This window comes from Hemicordylus capensis, chromosome 3 (assembly GCF_027244095.1).
Source record: "Hemicordylus capensis ecotype Gifberg chromosome 3, rHemCap1.1.pri, whole genome shotgun sequence".
In the NCBI taxonomy this organism is placed as follows: Eukaryota; Metazoa; Chordata; class Lepidosauria; order Squamata; family Cordylidae; genus Hemicordylus; species Hemicordylus capensis.
The window spans coordinates 263,434,516-263,453,536 of NC_069659.1; the positions used below are offsets into that span (position 1 = coordinate 263,434,516).

General features: G+C 43.8%; 1 protein-coding gene across 1 annotated transcript in view; it reads right to left on the minus strand.

The window, feature by feature from the left end:
• LOC128350588 (deleted in malignant brain tumors 1 protein) overlaps positions 1-13,791 on the minus strand; it is a 50,013-nt gene extending 36,222 nt beyond the window's left edge. The window contains 2 exon segments of the mRNA XM_053308986.1: positions 10,983-11,024; positions 13,749-13,791. Coding sequence (XP_053164961.1) covers positions 10,983-11,024; positions 13,749-13,791 — 85 coding nt within the window.
• Positions 13,792-19,021: the final 5,230 nt, after the last annotated feature.

Genomic DNA, 19,021 nt, shown 5'->3' on the forward strand with positions numbered 1-19,021 from the left:
TTTCTACCCATGCACTGAAGCCATCACTTGAAGGCTTTCCATGAAAGCCCCGCCTAGAAAGGTGGTGCACGTGGTGACTAGGGAGAGGGCCTTTTCACCTGTGCTGTCCAGCTTATGATCTTCTGTCCAAGGGAGGCGCTATTGATGTCTATGCTTCAGGCACCAGATGAAGACCTATTCAAAATAATTGTTTTAGGGCTGTTTTAGCTCTGTTTATTCTGCTATATTAGTTATTTAAATTAAAGGTATTGCTTTTCTTGTTTAAATATGTTCTACATACCTTTTTGTGTAATCCTCCCCTTGCCACTCAGCACCTCTCCAGTTGTGAATGAGACAGTAGGGCCTGAGCTCAATTAGGTATGGGAGGGGTGAGGAATAATACATTGAAATCCCAGACTAATGTCATGCAGTCCCTCCCTAATCTAATTCTATCAGGGGTAAGGAGGTAGGAATCCCGTGAGCTACTTTTCAAATATATTTAACCAGAACTGAGGTTTATTCAACAAAAGGAGGGGGGAGGGGAAGCAATGATAAAAATGATTCCAGCAAGTATATCATTTGCAATGTCGTAGGAGTTTACAATGTCATTTACAATTTCGTAGGACGTAGGAGTTTTGCAGGAGTTTAGCGGGAAGTGTGTGCGGGAGCCTGGAACAAGCCCCCGCGAGCACAAGGATCACAAGGAGCCTGGTGGAGAAGAGAACGTAAGTACATATCCCTCCCTCGTCTCCCTCCTATTCTTGGGAAAGGCTGTTTGGACAGTTAAATAGCTGACCATTACAGCTGAGACCTATCCTAATAAACTATCTAATAAACGGACAATAAGCTCCCTAAATACTGTAAAGAGCCAACTAAAACAGTATGAAGATAGAAGGTCAGCATGGTAAGGGTCACTTCCCAGTGTATTGCACAGAGTGCCACATGTACGACTATTTGCCCCATGGGCAGAAGTCATGGGTGTGTGCTCAATGCAAGTAGCTCCTGGCTCTCAGGGAACAAATCCGTTCCCTCGAGACCAAGGTGGCGGATCTAGAGAAGCTCAGGGAGACAGAGAGGCATGTGGACGAGACCTTCAGGGATGTGATAGAGGCATCCCACTCCAGGGCTGGTAGCTCCTCTGCTGTCAGGAAGAATAAAGTTCTTGGGCGAGGAGGACATCGGTCTGAGGAAGAGGGAAATGCTCCTTTAGAAGGGACCCCTTCCGTGGATGATGAGCCCATATCCTCTCGCACATGGGATACTCCTCTGGGGGGTGGGGGCCTCCTTGTAGTGGGTGATTCGATCATTAGAAGGATAGAGAGATGGGTTTGTGACCCGCGTGTTGACCGCACGGTGACTTGCCTGCCTGGTGCGAAGGTTGCGGACATTACGCAGCGTCTAGACAGGCTCCTAGGCAGTGCTGGGGAGGAGACAGCTGTCTTGGTGCACGTCGGCACCAACGATGTGGGGAAATGCAGTCGGGAGGTCCTGGAAGCCAAATTTAGGCTGATAGGTAGCATTTTGAAATCCAGGACCCCCAAGGTAGCATTCTCAGAAATGCTACCTGTTCCACGCGCAAGTACAGTGAGACAGGCAGAGCTGAGGGGTTTCAATGCGTGGATGAGACGTTGGTGCCGGGAGGAGGGGTTTAGATTTGTTAGGCACTGGGACACATTTTGGGGCAAGCAAGGCCTGTACAAAAGCGACGGGCTGCACTTGAACCAAGATGGAACCAGACTGCTGGAGCTTAAAATCAAAAAGGTTGCAGAGCAGCTTTTAAAATGACACCTGGGCATAGGCGTAACTATAGGGGGGCAGGGGGGGCACGTGCCCTGGGCGCCATCTTTTCTGGTCACATGGGGGGCACCGCCATGACAAAAAAAAATTTAAAATTTTTAAAAATTTTTGTTAATACAAATGTTTCCTGCTCATTGCAGCAGCGCTGCAGCAGTCAAGGGAGCGCGTCGGCGCCCCCTCCCCCACGAGCGGTCCCTTCCGCACCACCCGCCCCCCCATTGCTTTGCTGGCGCCTGGCAGCCAGTCAGTGGCCTGGCTTGGCGGCGGCGGCGGGCGCTTGTGAGGAAAAACCTAAGTATAATGTAGTATGTTGGGGGGGCGGGGGGGCAGGGGGGCACCATTTCAGTGCTTGCCCCGGGCGCCGTTTTCCCTAGTTACGCCTCTGCACCTGGGGAACAGCCAATGGGAGCTGGGCAGTATCCCGTTTGGCAAAAGCCATCCTTTAAAGTGTGAGGCTGCAAAAAATTCAAATAAAACAGATGGGGACGGAGCAGAACTGCATAAAGAGCAGACGGGAGGCTGTGCCAGCAGGTCAAAGAGTCAAAAGAATAGCATACATCATGGGAGAGATTCAGTGTATAGGTGCTTGTATGCCAGTGCCAGAAGCCTCCGAGCCAAGATGGGTGAGCTGGAGTGCTTGGTTGCTAACGCAGAAATAGACATAGTGGGCATAACAGAAACATGGTGGAACAGTGAGAACCGGTGGGACACTGTTATCCCTGGGTATAAACTCTATAGGAAGGACAGGGAGGGGCGCCTTGGAGGAGGGGTAGCACTGTATGTTAGAGAAGGGATAGAATCTAACAAGCTAGAAAACCTAAGTGGACTGGAGTCCTCCACAGAAACCCTGTGGGTGACTATACAAGGCCGGAAAGGAATCGTGCTACTGGGGACGTGCTATCGCCTTCCGGATCAAAATGCTGACAGTGACTGGGAGATGCAGGAGGAAATCAGGGAGGCGTCAAGGAGAGGCAGGGCTGTAATTATGGGTGATTTCAAATACCCACACATAGACTGGGTAAATTCACATTCAAGTCAGGACAAAGAGGTCAAATTTCTAGATACGCTAAATGACTGTGCCTTAGAACAGTTGGTCATGGAACCGACCAGAGAGAAGGCGACCTTGGATCTAATTCTGAGTGACACCCAGGACCTGGTGCGTGATGTCAGTGTCATCGACCCTTTAGGGAACAGTGACCAAAGTGCCATCAAATTCAGCATACATGCGGGGAGAGAATCACCAAGGATGTCAAACACAGACATTTTGAATTTCAAAAGAGGAAACTTCTCCCAAATGAGGAGTATGGTGAAAAGAAAGCTGAGGGGGGAAATCAGGAGAGTCACTTCGCTCCAGAGTGCATGGAGTTTACTCAAAACCACAATACTAGAAGCCCAGTTAGATTGTATACCCAAAAGGAGGAAAGGTACCACTAAGTCCAGGCGGATGCCAGGATGGCTAACGGGTACCGTCAAGGAAGCCATAAAAGGGAAGAAGACTTCCTTCCGAAATTGGAAGGCCTGTCCAAATGAAGAGAACAGAAAGGAACACAAACTCTGGCAAAAGAAATGCAAGGTGACAGTAAGGGAGGCAAAAAGAGAGTTTGAGGAACATTTAGCCAAAAGTATCAAGGGGAATAACAAAAACTTTTTTTGGTACATCAGAAGCAGGTTACCTGCCAGGGAGGCGGTTGGACCATTAGACAATGAGGGAGTGAAAGGGATTATTAAGGGGGATATGGAGGTTGCAGAGAAACTGAATGAGTTCTTTGTGTCTGTCTTCACGGCAGAGGATACTGAGCATATACCTGTTCCTGAACCAGGCTTTTTAGGGATGTAGGCTAGAGAGCTGAGTCTGATAGAAGTGACAAGGGATGATGTTCTAAACTGTCTGGAAAAACTGAAAGCTAACAAATCACCAGGGCCGGATGGCATCCATCCAAGAGTCCTCAAAGAACTCAAATGTGAAATTGCTGACCTCCCTGCTAAAATATTTAACTTATCCCTGAAATCAGGCTCTCTACCAGAGGACTGGAGAGTAGCAAATGTAACACTGATTTTCAAAAAGGTATCCAGGGGCGATCCGGGAAATTACAGGCCGGTTAGCCTAACGTCCGTTCCAGGCAAATTGATGGAAACCATCCTCAAGGATAAAATTGTAATGCACCTAGAAGAACAGGCCCTGCTGGGAGTGAGCCAGAATGGCTTCCGCAAAGGTAAATCTTGCCTCACCAACCTTTTGGACTTCTTTGAGAGTGTCAACAAGTGTGTGGATCAAGGTGATCCAGTTGACATAGTCTACCTGGACTTCCAAAAAGCTTTTGACAAAGTTCCTCATCAAAGACTCCTGAGGAAACTTAGCTGTCATGGGATAAAGGGACAAGTACATGTGTGGATTGCTAACTGGTTGAAAGACAGGAAACAGAGGGTAGGTATAAATGGAGAGTTTTCACAATGGAGGGAAGTAAGAAGTGGGGTCCCCCAGGGATCTGTACTGGGACCGGTGCTTTTTAATTTATTCATAAATGATCTAGAAAAAGAGGTAAGCAGCGATGTGGCCAAACTTGCAGATGATACCAAACTTTTCCGGGTAGTGAAATCCAAAACAGATTGTGAGCAGCTCCAAAAGGATCTCTCCAAACTGGGGGAGTGGGCGACAAAATGGCAAATGCGGTTCAATGTTAGCAAGTGTAAAGTGATGCACATTGGGACGAAAAACCCCAACTTCAAGTATATGCTGATGGGATCCGAGCTGTCGGTGACAGACCAGGAGAGGGAACTTGGGGTTGTGGTTGACAGCTCGTTGAAAGTGTCGACTCAATGTGCGGCAGCTGTGAAAAAGGCAAATTCCATGCTAGGGATCATTAGAAAGGGGATTGAAAATAAAACGGCTAACATTATAAGGCCCTTATACAAAACTATGGTGCGACCACACTTGGAGTACTGCATACAATTCTGGTCACCACATCTTAAAAAGGACATTGTTGAACTGGAGAAGGTACAGAAGAGGGCAACCAAGATGATCAGGGGCCTAGAGCACCTTTCTTATGAGGCAAGACTACAACACCTGGGGCTTTTTAGTTTAGAAAAAAGACGACTGCGGGGAGTCATGATAGAGGTCTATAAAATCATGCATGGTGTGGAGAAAGTGGAGAGAGAGAGATTCTTTTCCCTCTCACACAACACTAGAACCAGGGGTCACTCCATGAAATTGATTGCCAGGAGGTCTAGGACCAACAAACAGAAGTACTTTTTCACACAACGTGTGATCCACTTGTGGAACTCTCTGCCACAGGATGTGGTGACAGCCAACAACCTGGATGGCTTTAAGAGGGGTTTGGATGACTTCATAGAGGAGAGGTCTATCAATGGCTACTAGTCCGAGGGCTGTGGGCCACCTCCAGCATCAAGGGCAGGGTGCCTCTGAGTACCAGTTGCAGGGGAGTAATGGCAGGAGAGAGGGCACGCCCTCAACTCCTGTCTGTGGCTTCCAGTGGCATCTGGTGGGCCACTGTGTGAAACAGGATGCTGGACTAGATGGGCTTTGGGCCTGATCCAGCAGGGCTGTTCTTATGTTCTAATGTCCCTAACCCACACACATAGTGGAAGACCCTCAGAGTCCAATGATTTAGTTGGCTCAAACCTATCCCTTTCTCCACTCTGCTCTTGAAGAGAGCTGATGTCATATTCCTGCTTGTCTTGTCTCCCTGCTTATACTGCCTCTCTCACTCTGGTCCTCTCAATCCAGAATTTAACCACTGTCTTTTTGTTCCCTGTTCTTTCCAAGTTAAGTACTTCTAAAACCCATGGATTAACATGCTTAACCAGGTCTGTTCAAGTTGTGACCCACCAAGGTAAATGTGGACCACTCCATTTATAGTAGTCTACCAGTCGATCAGTAAGCTTTCTTTTTTCTTTTGCCTGAGTCCACTGCCTAGAGGTGGCGTGTGTTCATTGAACACACTTGCTCAATTGTAGCTCCACCCCTGTAACCATGCACTTGCACGCCAGGAAGATGCATCTCGGCTGAACCTTCCTTCCACTGGAGTTGCTCTGCACTACCCAAAAATATGTCTCTGTGGACTGTGTAATCATAGGCCCACTTTTCATACAGAGGAACAACTGTAACTATACCATAATACAGGGATTCCCAACCTTGGCTCCAGATGTTATTATACTACAACTCCTATCATACCCTGTCACAATGGCTGAACTTGGAGTTTTGACAGGGAGTTATTTTCAGTGGGAAAATGGCACAGGGAGATCTGAATTCTCCTACTACGACTATAGTTGAATTTTGTAAAAGGAAAGAAAAACCTGGGGAAACCCAAACACACACTTAAAATAAAATCTAGTCTGAGCCATACTCTATTGTTAAGCATTTCTAGATAAAGGTTGCTAAAGAAATTACCTGTTATTTGGGACAATGATTGAATCACAGCATAAGCTGCTACTAGATCAAAAAAACAAAAGGCAAGTTTAAATGTAATTCAACAAAAGAATTGAATTAGTGGCTGAAATACTGCACAACATTATGTGTGTGCTACAAGGTAACATACAACTGTGCAAGAGCATGCTACATGCAAAAATAGCACAAATGCAACATGCAATTACCGGGCATTAGAAATAATTGCTCGTAATTGTGTAACTACATTTAGCACAACAGTGCACTTGTGCAACTGTGCAGATGTTACATTACATAAGAACATAAGAACAGCCCTGCTGGATCAGGCTCAAGGCCCATCTAGTCCAGCATCCTGTTTCACACAGTGGCCCACCAGATGCCACTGGAAGCCACAGACAGGAGTTGAGGGCGTGCCCTCTCTCCTGCCATTACTCCCCTGCAACTGGTACTCAGAGGCATCCTGCCTTTGAGGCTGGAGGTGGCCCACAGCCCTCCGAATAGTAGCCATTGATAGGCCTCTCCTCCACGAAGTCATCCAAACCCCTCTTAAAGCCATCCAGGTTGTTGGCTGTCACCACATCTTGTGGCAGAGAGTTCCACAAGTGGATCACGTGTTGTGTGAAAAAGTACTTCTGTTTGTTGGTCCTAGACCTCCTGGCAATCAATTTCATGGAGTGACCCCTGGTTCTAGTGTTGTGTGAGAGGGAAAAGAATTTCTCTCTCTCCACTTTCTCCACCCCATGCATGATTTTATAGACCTCTACCATGTCTCCCCGCAGTCGTCTTTTTTCTAAACTAAAAAGCCCCAGGTGTTGTAGTCTTGCCTCATAAGAAAGGTACTCTAGGCCCCTGATCATCTTGGTTGCCCTCTTCTGTACCTTCTCCAGTTCAACAATGTCCTTTTTAAGATGTGGTGACTAGAATTGTACGCAGTACTCCAAGTGTGGTCGCACCATAGTTTTGTATAAGGGCCTTATAATGTTAGCCGTTTTATTTTCAATCCCCTTCCTAATGATCCCTAGCATGGAATTGGCCTTTTTAACAGCTGCCGCACATTGAGTCAACAACATCCCTCTCCTGGTCTGTCACCGACAGCTCGGATCCCATCAGCATATACTTGAAGTTGGGGTTTTTCGTCCCAATGTGCATCACTTTACACTTGCTAACATTGAACCGCATTTGCCATTTTGTCACCCACTCCCTCTTTTGGAGCTGCTCACAATCCGTTTTGGATTTCACTACCCGAAAGAGTTTGGTATAATCTGCAAATTTGGCCACCTCACTGCTTACCCCTTCTTCTAGATCATTTATGAATAAATTAAAAAGCACCGGTCCCAGTACAGATCCCTGGGGGACCCCACTTCTTACTTCCTTCCACTGTGAAAACTCTCCATTTATACCTACCCTCTGTTTCCTGTCTTTCAACCAGTTAGCAACCCACACATGTACTTGTCCCTTTATCCCATGACTGCTAAGTTTCCTCAGGAGTCTTTGATGAGGAACTTTGTCAAAAGCTTTTTGGAAGTCCAGGTAGACTATGTCAACTGGATCACCTTGATCCACACACTCATACATAATGTTGTGCAGTATGTCAGCCATTGTTTCTGCAATTAAATTTTCCCTCCTGAAAATCCCACTTTTTCCAAAGAAAACTAATCATTTCCAAGCAAAACATCAATGCTACAGATCAAATGCATCTAATACTGCTAATGTGCTCCCTGCTGTGACAGTAGGCACCCCAGTAGGCACATGCGCACCCTGTACTTCCAGCCACTTCTGGCCGAGGAGGGGGAAGGGGCAGCTGGGAGGTATGCTGCCGCCTCTAAGGTTTTTACCGTCAATGAGCGCCGGCAGAGAAAATGCGGCAAGAAGGGTAAGTGCACCTTCCCACGCCTTTAAAGTGGCACCCCGTCACCTTCCAACCGCCCCATCACGGTTCCGTGCACATCCCTACAGCAATGCGCGCTCTCTCTCTCTCTCTCTCTCTCCCTCTCTCTCTCCCTCTCTCTCTATATATATTCAGTCTAAATCTCAACCCAGCCATTTCCTGCCGTTGCACCAAGCCTGTCATTGTTTGTCCCCTACTTGCAAAGCCTTTCTGCTTGGGCAGCTTTGGTATAGGAGCATAAAGCAAGATGGCTAGAGAATGGTCAAGCAAGGCAAAAGGCAAAATGGTCAAGCAAGCCCCCACAGGCTTAAACTGAGGGGAAGGAGGTGATAGACTGAACAACCAGCAATCTCACACGTTGAGATCTATTATTTTTATTGGGGTGGGACCTCTTACAGGTTCAAACTTTGATAAAAACAATTCAAAATAATGTTGTTCAAAATTGAGCTGAACAAAGATACAAAAATACAAAGATACATTAATATAAATACATACAAATAAATTCAGAATCTCATACTTTGGGGATATAGAAATTAATGCTGCTCATTTATATTTTTCACAGGGTTGGGATACATTTGTTAAATGTAGCTTAACAATATTTCAAATGGCCTGCATTTGACACTCCAGCTCTTGATGGAAGAGACATGAGAAAGTGGCATACAGATATATATTATGAAGAAACTGAAAACCTTTCTGAGTTCCAAAACTGGAAATTGGAATTGCATTGTCCTCTGCATGAATCAATATAGAAAAGTCACTGAAGAAGACATTTGGTCAAAATGCATCTGACTTGTACTGGAAGAATTAAGGGCATGGCTACATATAACAGTACATGTAGAAATAGAATGAGTAGCATATGATGAGACATAGAATGAGTCTCATTTGAAGACTCTTTTGAAGACATTTCAACACTGAGGAAAGTGATAGGAGTGTTTGTTGTTCCCAAGTCTGTGGAAGCTTTTAGACCATCAAGATGATTAGGACCTTTACTGGTATTTTATGTATTAAAAAGCTTCAATGGGATTTTTAAAAGTATATATGTGGGTGGAAGCCTTGTGAATGTTTACTTCTTAGGTTTTAAGTATTCATATTCAATTACATGTTTATATATTTACACTGGATATTGGTTAAGAAATATATTGTGACTATAAGACTTCTCTGATCTTTTACAGTTCTCCAGAAGCAATGGCATATCTCTGACCCGAAGCTGCCTATAACAACCTTCACATCATATTTTTTAACATCTACATGAAAGCGCTGGGAGAGATCATCAGGGGATTTGGTGCAGGGTGATATCAATATGCTGTTGACACCCAAATCTATTTCTTCATGTCAACTTCATCAGGAAATGGCCTAACTTGCCTAAATGCCTGCCTGGAGGTGATAATGAGCAAGATGAGGGAGAACAAACTGAGGCTGAGTCCAAGAAAAATGAATGTACTCATTGTAGGAGGATGGAACATATAAAGTTTCTTAAATCCTCCTGTTCTGGCTAGGGTTATATTCCCCCAGAAAAAGCAGGTATGTAGTCTGAGTACTTCTGGACCCAAACCTCTCTCTGGTCTCTCAAGTTGAGGCAGTTGCTAGGGGTGTGCACGAACCAAAAACCACTGTTCAGCTCAAATTCAAATTGAATTTGCCAAACTGTGTGCCTAACCAGTTTGGTCGAACCGACTGGCCATTCCGTTCTATTTGACTGAACTGGTTCGGGCAGCTAATACTTGTAAAGAAGAATCCAGTGAAGATTTCCCTTTAAAAGTAAAGGGGTGGGGGCCCTGGAAATGTTAAGGATCAGCTCGGTGGGGGTGGCAAGAGAGGAAGAAAAGTTCTTACCTGACTAGCACAGCTGCCAGTGCTGGTGCCAGCGCCGCTCGCTCCCCAAGCATATGTGATGCTTTTTTTTAGGAAAGGAAGCTCCTAGACTGTTCTGGCAGTTCCATGAATGCAAATGGCCTCTGCGCATCCATGGAGGTTGGAAGATGCAGCACCACCACATGGGCGGCTTCCTAAAGAAAGCATCACACACTTGGGGCCAAACCAAGGGGGTGGAGTAGAAAAACCTTTCTCCCTCTCTCGCCACGTCTCCTTGGCCACTTCCAAACTGGTTTGTCCAAACGGCTTGGTCCGGTTCGATCACGGACCAAACTGGAGGGCTTTCCATCAGCTTTGGCTGATACACCAGCTACATCCATTTCTGGAGATAAATGGCCTTACAACAGTGATGCATATGCTGGTAACATCCAGACTTGACTACTGCAATGCACTCTACATTGGGCTGCCTTTGTACGTAGTCTGGTAACTGCAATTGCTATAGCATGCACTAGCCAGGTTGGTCTCTGGGGTTACCTAACGAGAACATATTACACCCATTTTTAAAAAACTACACTGGCTGCCAATAAGTTTCTGGGTGAAATACAAAGTGCTGGTTATTATCTATAAAGCCCTGAATGGCTTGGGTCCAAGGTACTTAAGACAATGCCTTCGTGAACCCTGCTGCCTATTAAGATAATCTACGGAGGTCTGGTTGTAGTTGCCATCAGCTCAGTTGGCAGTGACTCAAAACTGGGCCTTTTCTAGGGTTGCCATAGGACTTTGGAGAGTGCTTCCTAATAAAATTAGAGCTTCTCCTTCTCTGAATGTTTTTAAGAAGGACCAGAAAACATACCTGTTTAGTCAGGCTTTTAGGTTATAATTTTAAAGTTTACATTTACATTTAAAGTTTACAATTTTAGAATTTAAATCTGTATTTTAAACTGTTTTCACTGTGTCAATGTCTTAATTGTTTTTAGATTGTGAACCATCCAGGTACTTGAGTACGGGGTGGTATAGAAATGTGTCAGATAGATAGATAGAACATATTCTAGTAAGTGTAACAAACTGATCCCTCACTATCTCCATATAAAAATTTAACATTACCTTCACCTCTAGGTTTTCCATTAACCAGTGCTGGTTTCATTGCTTTAAAGAAAAGAAAAGAGAAATGTCAAATAGTTGTATTTCTCTGTGCAGCCATCTCAGTGTTGGATTTATTATAGGAATGCAGTTTGGGATGTGGCTGTGTGATTGGCATATGTTATTTTTGAACATATAATTGTGCATGTAATTATAGGTTAGATCATTAAATATGTATCATTAGCGACAAGCAACAATTAGCGATAATACCCCACCTTCATGCTTTTGTGTACTTTGGAAAGGTACCACTCAAGAACAGCAACATTCAGGTAGATCTTTTGGGTTTTTTTAAGTGATGGATGTGACCAGAATTTTCCTTTCTTCCACAACAGTGCCTCATCAATTAATGGATGATTGGGACTCCCCCCACCAAAAAACATACTTGCTTGAAAATATGTCTTTCTTTCAGTACTACAGGATGTGCCTGCCTTTTTAAAACATTGGCAGTTGATACCCTACCATAACTGTTTCTCCACTGCACTTCCCTTTTCCTTTGCATGGGAGGACAAAATGTGATGCTATGAGTCCACTTCAGACAACCAGTTATTTATTTTGACCCTACTCTTCTTTCAACAAGTTTAGTGGACATTCATGCCCCCACCCCTGTTTTTTAACCACATAACAACTCTCTGGGGTAGGTTAAACTGAGAGATAGCAATCGTCCCAAAGTCACCCACCAAAGTTTTGTCACAGAGTAGCGATTTGATCCTGGGTCTCTGCAGTCTAGATCTAATAGTTAAGCCACTACAACACATTGCCTTTTGAACAGCTAGAATAATATAAAAGCTTCTGATTGTCTAAAAAGGCAAATCCGTAATTTCAATGGCCGACATGACGCACAGCCTACAGCCTCTGTACTAATCCACCCCAAAGCTGCTGTGAACTTCAAAGACAGTCCTGACACTGTTTTGAAGCAGCAGTTGTGAAAGGTGCATGTCCAGAGGTTTCCCCTTTCACAACCATAGGGAAACCTCTGGAAATGCAGCTTCCACAATAGCAGCTTCAAAATAGCCTTGAAACTATTTTTGACATTTACAGCAGCCCCAGGGCAGACTATTATGGAGGCAGTAGGCTGCACATCATGTCAGCCAATGTGATGAAAAATATATTTACACCAAATTGTAACCTTACAGGAGAAAAGATGTACCATGGGTCTAAAAGGTTTCAATCTCTTTTTACTGCTGTCAGATGAGGACTTAATCTGAACAGCTTCAGCCTCTCAGTCTTAGAATGTGACTAAACTATCTGCTGCTTTCCTTCCATCTAGGAACCATTAATCAAATAAAGAGATAAAAATAAGTATAATGTCTGCTCCATCTAGATACCCTGCACTTAAAAGAGTTGTGTCCAGATCCATACCATTTTGGAATTCATATTTGACCGGAGTTGCATTGTGTCAGATTTAATGCAGTACTGAATTTATGTGCAAAAGTCATGATATATATTTATTTTATTTTTATTTATTTATCTGCTGCTCTCCCAAAAATGGCTCAGGGCGGTTTACAACAAAACAAAATTAAAATCATTAACATTAAAATCATTTAAAACCACCATTAATTAAAAAAAACAGAACACCAGGGATCTAATTAAAAGCCTGGGTGAATAACTGTGTCTTCAGTGCCTTTTTTAAAGTTGCCAGAGATGAGGAGACTATTATTTCAAATGGGAGTGCATTCCAAAGTCAAGGGGTAGCAACAGAGATGGCCCGTTCCCGAGTAGTAGCCAAACGAGTTGGCGGCAGCCACAGGCAAACCTCTCTAGATGATCTTAACAGGCGGTGAGGCTCAGGGTGAAGAAGACGTTCTCTTAAATACCCAAGGTATAAATTAAGCTAAGCTAAAAAATGGAATTTGAACTTTTGTTACCAGGAAGAAGTCAAGGCAAGGGAATATTCTTGAGTATCTCTGTGTTGAGAACTTTGTCAGAAATATTTTTATAGTGATTAAATTTCTCATCTGTTTTGACATTTGTTAAGCTATATACTATAATAATATTGGAATATTTCCTCAATGTTCATTTCCTCAACAGAGAGCATATTAATGCCAGAAAGTACTTCAGTTGTTTGAAGTATTGCCAATTCACACACTGAACTGGTTCTTTTATGCCAGAAAAGGAGGTATTGATCTATTAATGCTTTATAAAGGGCAGGGTCTGGCTCTTGGTTTCTAATTATACCACGGCCCCAATCATGGAAGCTCCCGCCACCATCATGCATTCCCCTTTTCAGACAAATGCCCATCAGCACCCTGTTCTGTAAATGGAGTGCTGAGGGGCATGACTGAGAGGGATGGAGCAGGACTTCCTGCCCTCTTTTACATGCTCTACTCATGTTGAGTGTCTGCCCTTGTTGCATTTGAATAGGAGACAACATGTGTGAACACTGTAAGATATTCCCCTTAGAGCATGGGGTTGCTCTGGGAAGAGCGTCTGCATGCAGAAAAGGTCCTCCTGGCATCTCCAACATAAGGCTGAGAGAGACTCCTGCTTGCAATCTTGGAGAAGCTGCAGTCAGTCTGTGTAGACAATACTGAGCTAGATGGATCAAGGGTCTGATTCAGTGTATGGCAGCTGCCTGTGTTCCTATGACTTATGTCACGTGTGGACAGACAAGGAAAATGCAGGTGTGTGTTGTAGCACTGCATCCTGCACACAAAAATTACACTCAAATACCATTGTGCAGTTCTTATTACACATAATTTAGTGCTATGCATGTAAATTACACTCACATACTATTGTACTGTGCTGAAATTTCCTTTTTAAAAGTCCTGGCCATGTTGGAGGCCTGGTTGACTCTTTCATTCGCTTTCTTTCATCGACTGTATTAGCTGTTCCTCTTTACAAAAGCTTTTCATGGTTGATTGGTCTTAGCAATGGCTGCTATGTTTCTCTTCTCTTCTCTTCTCTTCTCTTCTCTTCTCTTCTCTTCTCTTCTCTTCTCTTCTCTTCTCTCTCTCCCCCTCCCTCCCTCCCTGCCGTTTTATTTAAAATTATAATTTACTTATTGTTTTTGTTTTTTTCTTGCTGCTGACTGCCGTACACTGCTTTGAGCATAATATGTAAAAGTGATTTGCGAATTCAGTACTGAACAATATGTTCATTTGATGTACAGTTTGTTTCTGCACTTAACAAAAAACCCAAAAACCCAAGAATGCTGCTTAAGAATGGCAAGTAGGCAGGCAAGCAGGGAGAGTGAGAGTGAAAGATAAAGAAGCTGAGGTCATTCAAACAATCAAAAACTAGGGGTGTGCACGGAACCGGCAGGCCCAGTTTGGTTTGAGTCTGGACTAGGCTCGAACCAGACCGTCCAAGTTCGGTCCGGCCCCCATTGAATCTGCCCCCAGTCCAGTCTGGGGTGGGGGTGGGGGTTGTCATTTTTTTTTTTTAAATTAAAAATTAAAAAAAAATACCTATAGCCCCATCAGGGGGCTTCCTGTAGGTCGCGGAAGGGGGGGTCCACAAAAGTTCCCACTCCCCCCACTGGCCTCTGAAATCACTGCCACAGTCGGGTAAAGGGACTATTTCCGGCCCGTTTGGTCCTCCGTAACTGCCCATGGTGGCCATTTTGGCCACCACACATGCATAAATGGCCTCTGCGAAACCTAGCATGGCCCACGGCCTCACAGAGGACATTTGCTCATGCATGGTGGCCATTTTGTTTTCCCATAATGGCCACTGCGTATGCGCAAATGACCTCTGTGACGCCATGGGCCATGCCAGGCCTCGCAGAGACCATTTATGCATGTGTGGCGGTGGCCAAATGGCCACTGCGTGCAGTTACGGAGGCCGAAACAGGCTGAAAATAGTCCCTTTACGCAGCTGTGGCGGTGATTTCACAGGCTTCCAGGGGGAGGGGATCCTTTGTGGACCACCCCCCCCCCCACGGCCTACAGGAAGCCCCCCGAAGGGGCTACATGTGGTTTTTAAAAATTCTTTAAAATTAAGAAAAAATGCGAACTTTTCTGGAGGTTCAGTTCGGGTCCAGACGGAACCAGAGGGGGTTCGGTTCAATCCAGAACCCCCAAACCTCCAGAATGAACCCCTGAATATCTGGACCAGTCCGCACATCCTTATCAAAAACTATGTTCTACCCAGTTTGGGAGCTGTGTGTGCTCTCAATTTTCAGTTGTGTAGAAACAAGGTAGGAGGAAAACCTGGGTTATAGTGATTGTGTGGAAGCAAGGTCAGAGGATCACCTGGGTAGCCTTTCCTCCTACCTTGTTTCCACACAATCACTTCTACTGAGGTTTCCCTCTTGCCTTGTTGGCACACTTCTACCCAGGTTTTCCTCTTACCTTGCTTCCACCCAATGAGGCGGGTCTCACGATCAGTGAGATCTGCTTTGTAAGGGTTTGCGGGGAGAGCGAGCAGAGCCCGCACTTCCCGCAGACGAGCAGGGCGGGAGCCATGGGTGGCCTGTATGCCCTGTGTGAGCTTTTCACTGCTTTTCAGCCTCCCAGCCAGGGGTCTACTCATGAGTAGCTGCAGTGCGGCTACTCACTATTTTTAAAACCAGGTTTGCGGAGCAAACCCACAAACCCAGTTTAAGGGGCAGGCTAACTAAGCGGGCTAGCTGCTAGTAAGCCACCAGGCTCGCCTGCAAGCCCAGTGGTTTACACGAGCAGAAAAAATCGGGCTAGGCTCTCCTAGGCCGATTTTTGCTGCTTGTGGGAATAGCCCAAATCACTTCTACCTAGCTCCCTACCTCAGCTCCCAATCCCATGTAGAACACAGTTTTTGATTGTGTGAATGACCTCACTGAATGTCATGCCAACATTGATCTCTAGTCTGAGAGACCTACCACTGTATGTTCCTCAAACATACTCCATAAAGTAGGATTTAATACCACGAACCTGATCATTGATTGCTATTCTTTTTTGATGGCTCACCATCTCTGAGATATGGATACTTTGAAAAGTTAGCTAACATGCACTACAACTGAAAATCAGTCTTTAGGCCAATTGGTATTGAAAGTGGCCGTAGACTCAACATATACTGTATATAACATAAGGATCAATAGTTGCCTAACATTATGGCAATTAGAGCAGCATGGGCTACTGATCTAATTTTTCTTTAAAGATGATCCGTATGCATATAGTGGTTGATGTTCTGGTTAAGGCAGCAGCAGCAGCAAAAATGTGTCCCTGTGGTCCACATGGTCCTTATGGTCAGCAATGTGTTTCTGATCTTACAGAGCATTTTTGGAATGTGGGGAATGCTCCAAACTCCAAGGACTCTTGGTGCAGCAGTGTGCATGCAGTGGGGCTGGAGGAGTTGCACAAGGGCTTCCTGCCCATTTGGATAGCCCTTCCTTATACACACATTTTTGTTAAGATGTCAGCTGCTAAGGAGAGCTAAGGCTCAGAATGAACTGATACTTGCAAGGGATGCCAAACACAACAGAAAAGGGGTTTCCTCCCGGATATATCCAAAACAAGAGGAAGGTCAAGGAAGCAGTAGATCAGTTGCTTGGAGAAGATGGTGAAATGAGCAATGGAAAGAAGGCAGAGCTCCTTAACTCCTATTTGCACCTGTCTTATCCTGCAAAGGAAATGTGGCCAAGCCAAGGGCTTTTCCTAATGGCTATTTAGGGCATTTCCCTACACTTAGGGTAGGGTAGCGTTCATGTGAGCAAGAGATTTACAGCGACTTCAATAGCAACCAGAAAATCAAATCAATCTTCATTATGGTCATATACTGTTGTGAACCAGGCCTGATTTGTATACTAAATATGCTTATGAGCTAGCATACAAAATTAGGCCTGTTTCATTAGTGTCACAAAGTGACCAGTTCTTTTATACGGTGACCATGTAGGATCTGGGTGCAAGGAAGAAAGGAGATAAAAGCAATCCTAAATGATTCCATGGGCTTTATTGAGTATAAAAGAATAACAACATCAATCTAACTGAGCAGAAAACAGAACAATCTATCAGAATTACTAACAATATTTCAACCCTAGCCGGCAACAACAATCACCCAGTGTTCCTAACTAACATATGTGTGTGTATTAAATCTTCCTAGAGCCTAATATAATTCAGATATAGGCGGAAAGGAGGGGGTAAGGAAGGTTGAGGACTGGTTTGGGTTGGGGAGATCAGGAATTAGTAGAGGGAAGAGGGGAAAGGAGAAGGAGGGGAGAGGATGGAGGGATCCAAGGCTTGTGGAGCAGCATATTACCAGGGTCAGAGGCTTGAGAGTGAAACATGAAAGACAATACTCAGGTATTTAATTTTTTTTAACTTGTTATAACTTATGTCCATTCAAAAACCAATTACGTAGTTTTGGGCACTTTGCAAAAGTGAGTACCTTAGTTTTGGCATAATTACTCACTAATGCTTGTTCTTGACAATAGACAGCTAAAAAGCATAAGGCTCTTTGAAGACCTACCAGCATCTGTGAAAGACTGACTTGGTCATCCACATAAAGAAGTATAGTAAGATGTTGGTTAGCCAGCTTTGGTGGGTGAAAAGTCAGCTTGTTCATATGAGAAACTATTGAATTAATATAAAAGTGAAACAGCTATCAGGCCAAGATGCAACCTTGTTTCACTCCTCTATATGTTGGAATTTTTTTGTATAATGTCCAGCTGCGCTGTAGTGAACCTTCAAGTGGGAGTTCTCATGTAGTTCTATAGATTTAAACAAGCAGATAGCAGTCCAACTATGTATTTGTAAGCTTGTCTCACAACTGATTTCTAGAGAGTAAATCAAAGGTAAATCTAAAATCAATGTATGCAGCACATAAGGCAGTATATACTTAAAATAATGTACTTAAAAGAATATTTTTCAACCAGATGTTGTAAAAATAATGCTTGATCTATTGGGAAGTGATCGGCTCTAAAGCCAGCTTGCTTCTCAGCCAATATCTGTCCATTCTCTAGCCAGTCCTGGAATTTGTTAAGCAAATGACTTGCATACATCTTACTCTATGTAAACTGCTTTGGAAACTTTTGTAGTAGGACAATAATTTGCTGGTGAGTCCCTTTTGCCTTTTTAATATATAGTAATAATTAATGCTAAGCCCAAGTTATTTGTCAGTGTAGCAAAATGATCAATTGATGTAAAAAGGGATGCTAAAACAGGGGTCCACCACTTGAGATTATTACTAATAACTGAAAATGAAATAAAATCACAACCAGGAGCTTTGCCTGATTTGAGTTGTTTAACCAATGAGGCCATTTCTGCACATGACCTAAGTGGCCATGTGGGAAGACAGCTAGGTAGGGATATGCAAAGAATTCACTCAATTGATTTTAATTCAAATTGAATTCAAATTGAATTCAAATCAATTTGAATTGAATCTGAATCAATTTGAATTGAATTTGAATCAATTTGAATTTGAAACCACTGAATAGAGTGGAGATTCACTTGAATCAATTCAAATCCCCCCATAGTCAAATTGAATTTGGTTGTATTCAACTGAATTTGATTCAACTTTGGGTGAATTTGAATCAGTTCAAGAGAATCTCTACTCTATTCAATGGGTTAGAGCATGAAAATTTAAATTTGATTCAAATTCAAATCGATTCAAGCAAATTTTGTGCACATCCCTACAACTAGAGCCTAGAACTAAAGCTGTGCTGGAGTCTTCCTTCCTCACATACAAAGTGCAAAAATGATCTTCCCATATGCCAGCAGGAATATGTCAAGAAGATCAGAGAGATCTGTTAGCTGGATGTGAAGCTATTAGGCGTCAAAACACATCTGAGTTTTTTGAATGCAGAATTGGCCGAAATAGGTTGTTGCCAAGAACTTCTAGCATCCCTTTTTTAAAAATGTAATTTATATTGGGGGATTTCTGTAATTAATTCTTCAGAAGTATAAAGAAATGGATTCTCCCTGTACAAATTAAATGATTTAATAAGCACTTTCATCACAGTTTGCCACTTCAAATCAAACCATGATTTGGAAGGCAAAGTATAACCTACCAGCTTCAAAAATTTAGTTGAAGTTAAAACCGAGATCAAGGCCTCAATAAACTGCTATTATTATCTAACATAGAAGTAC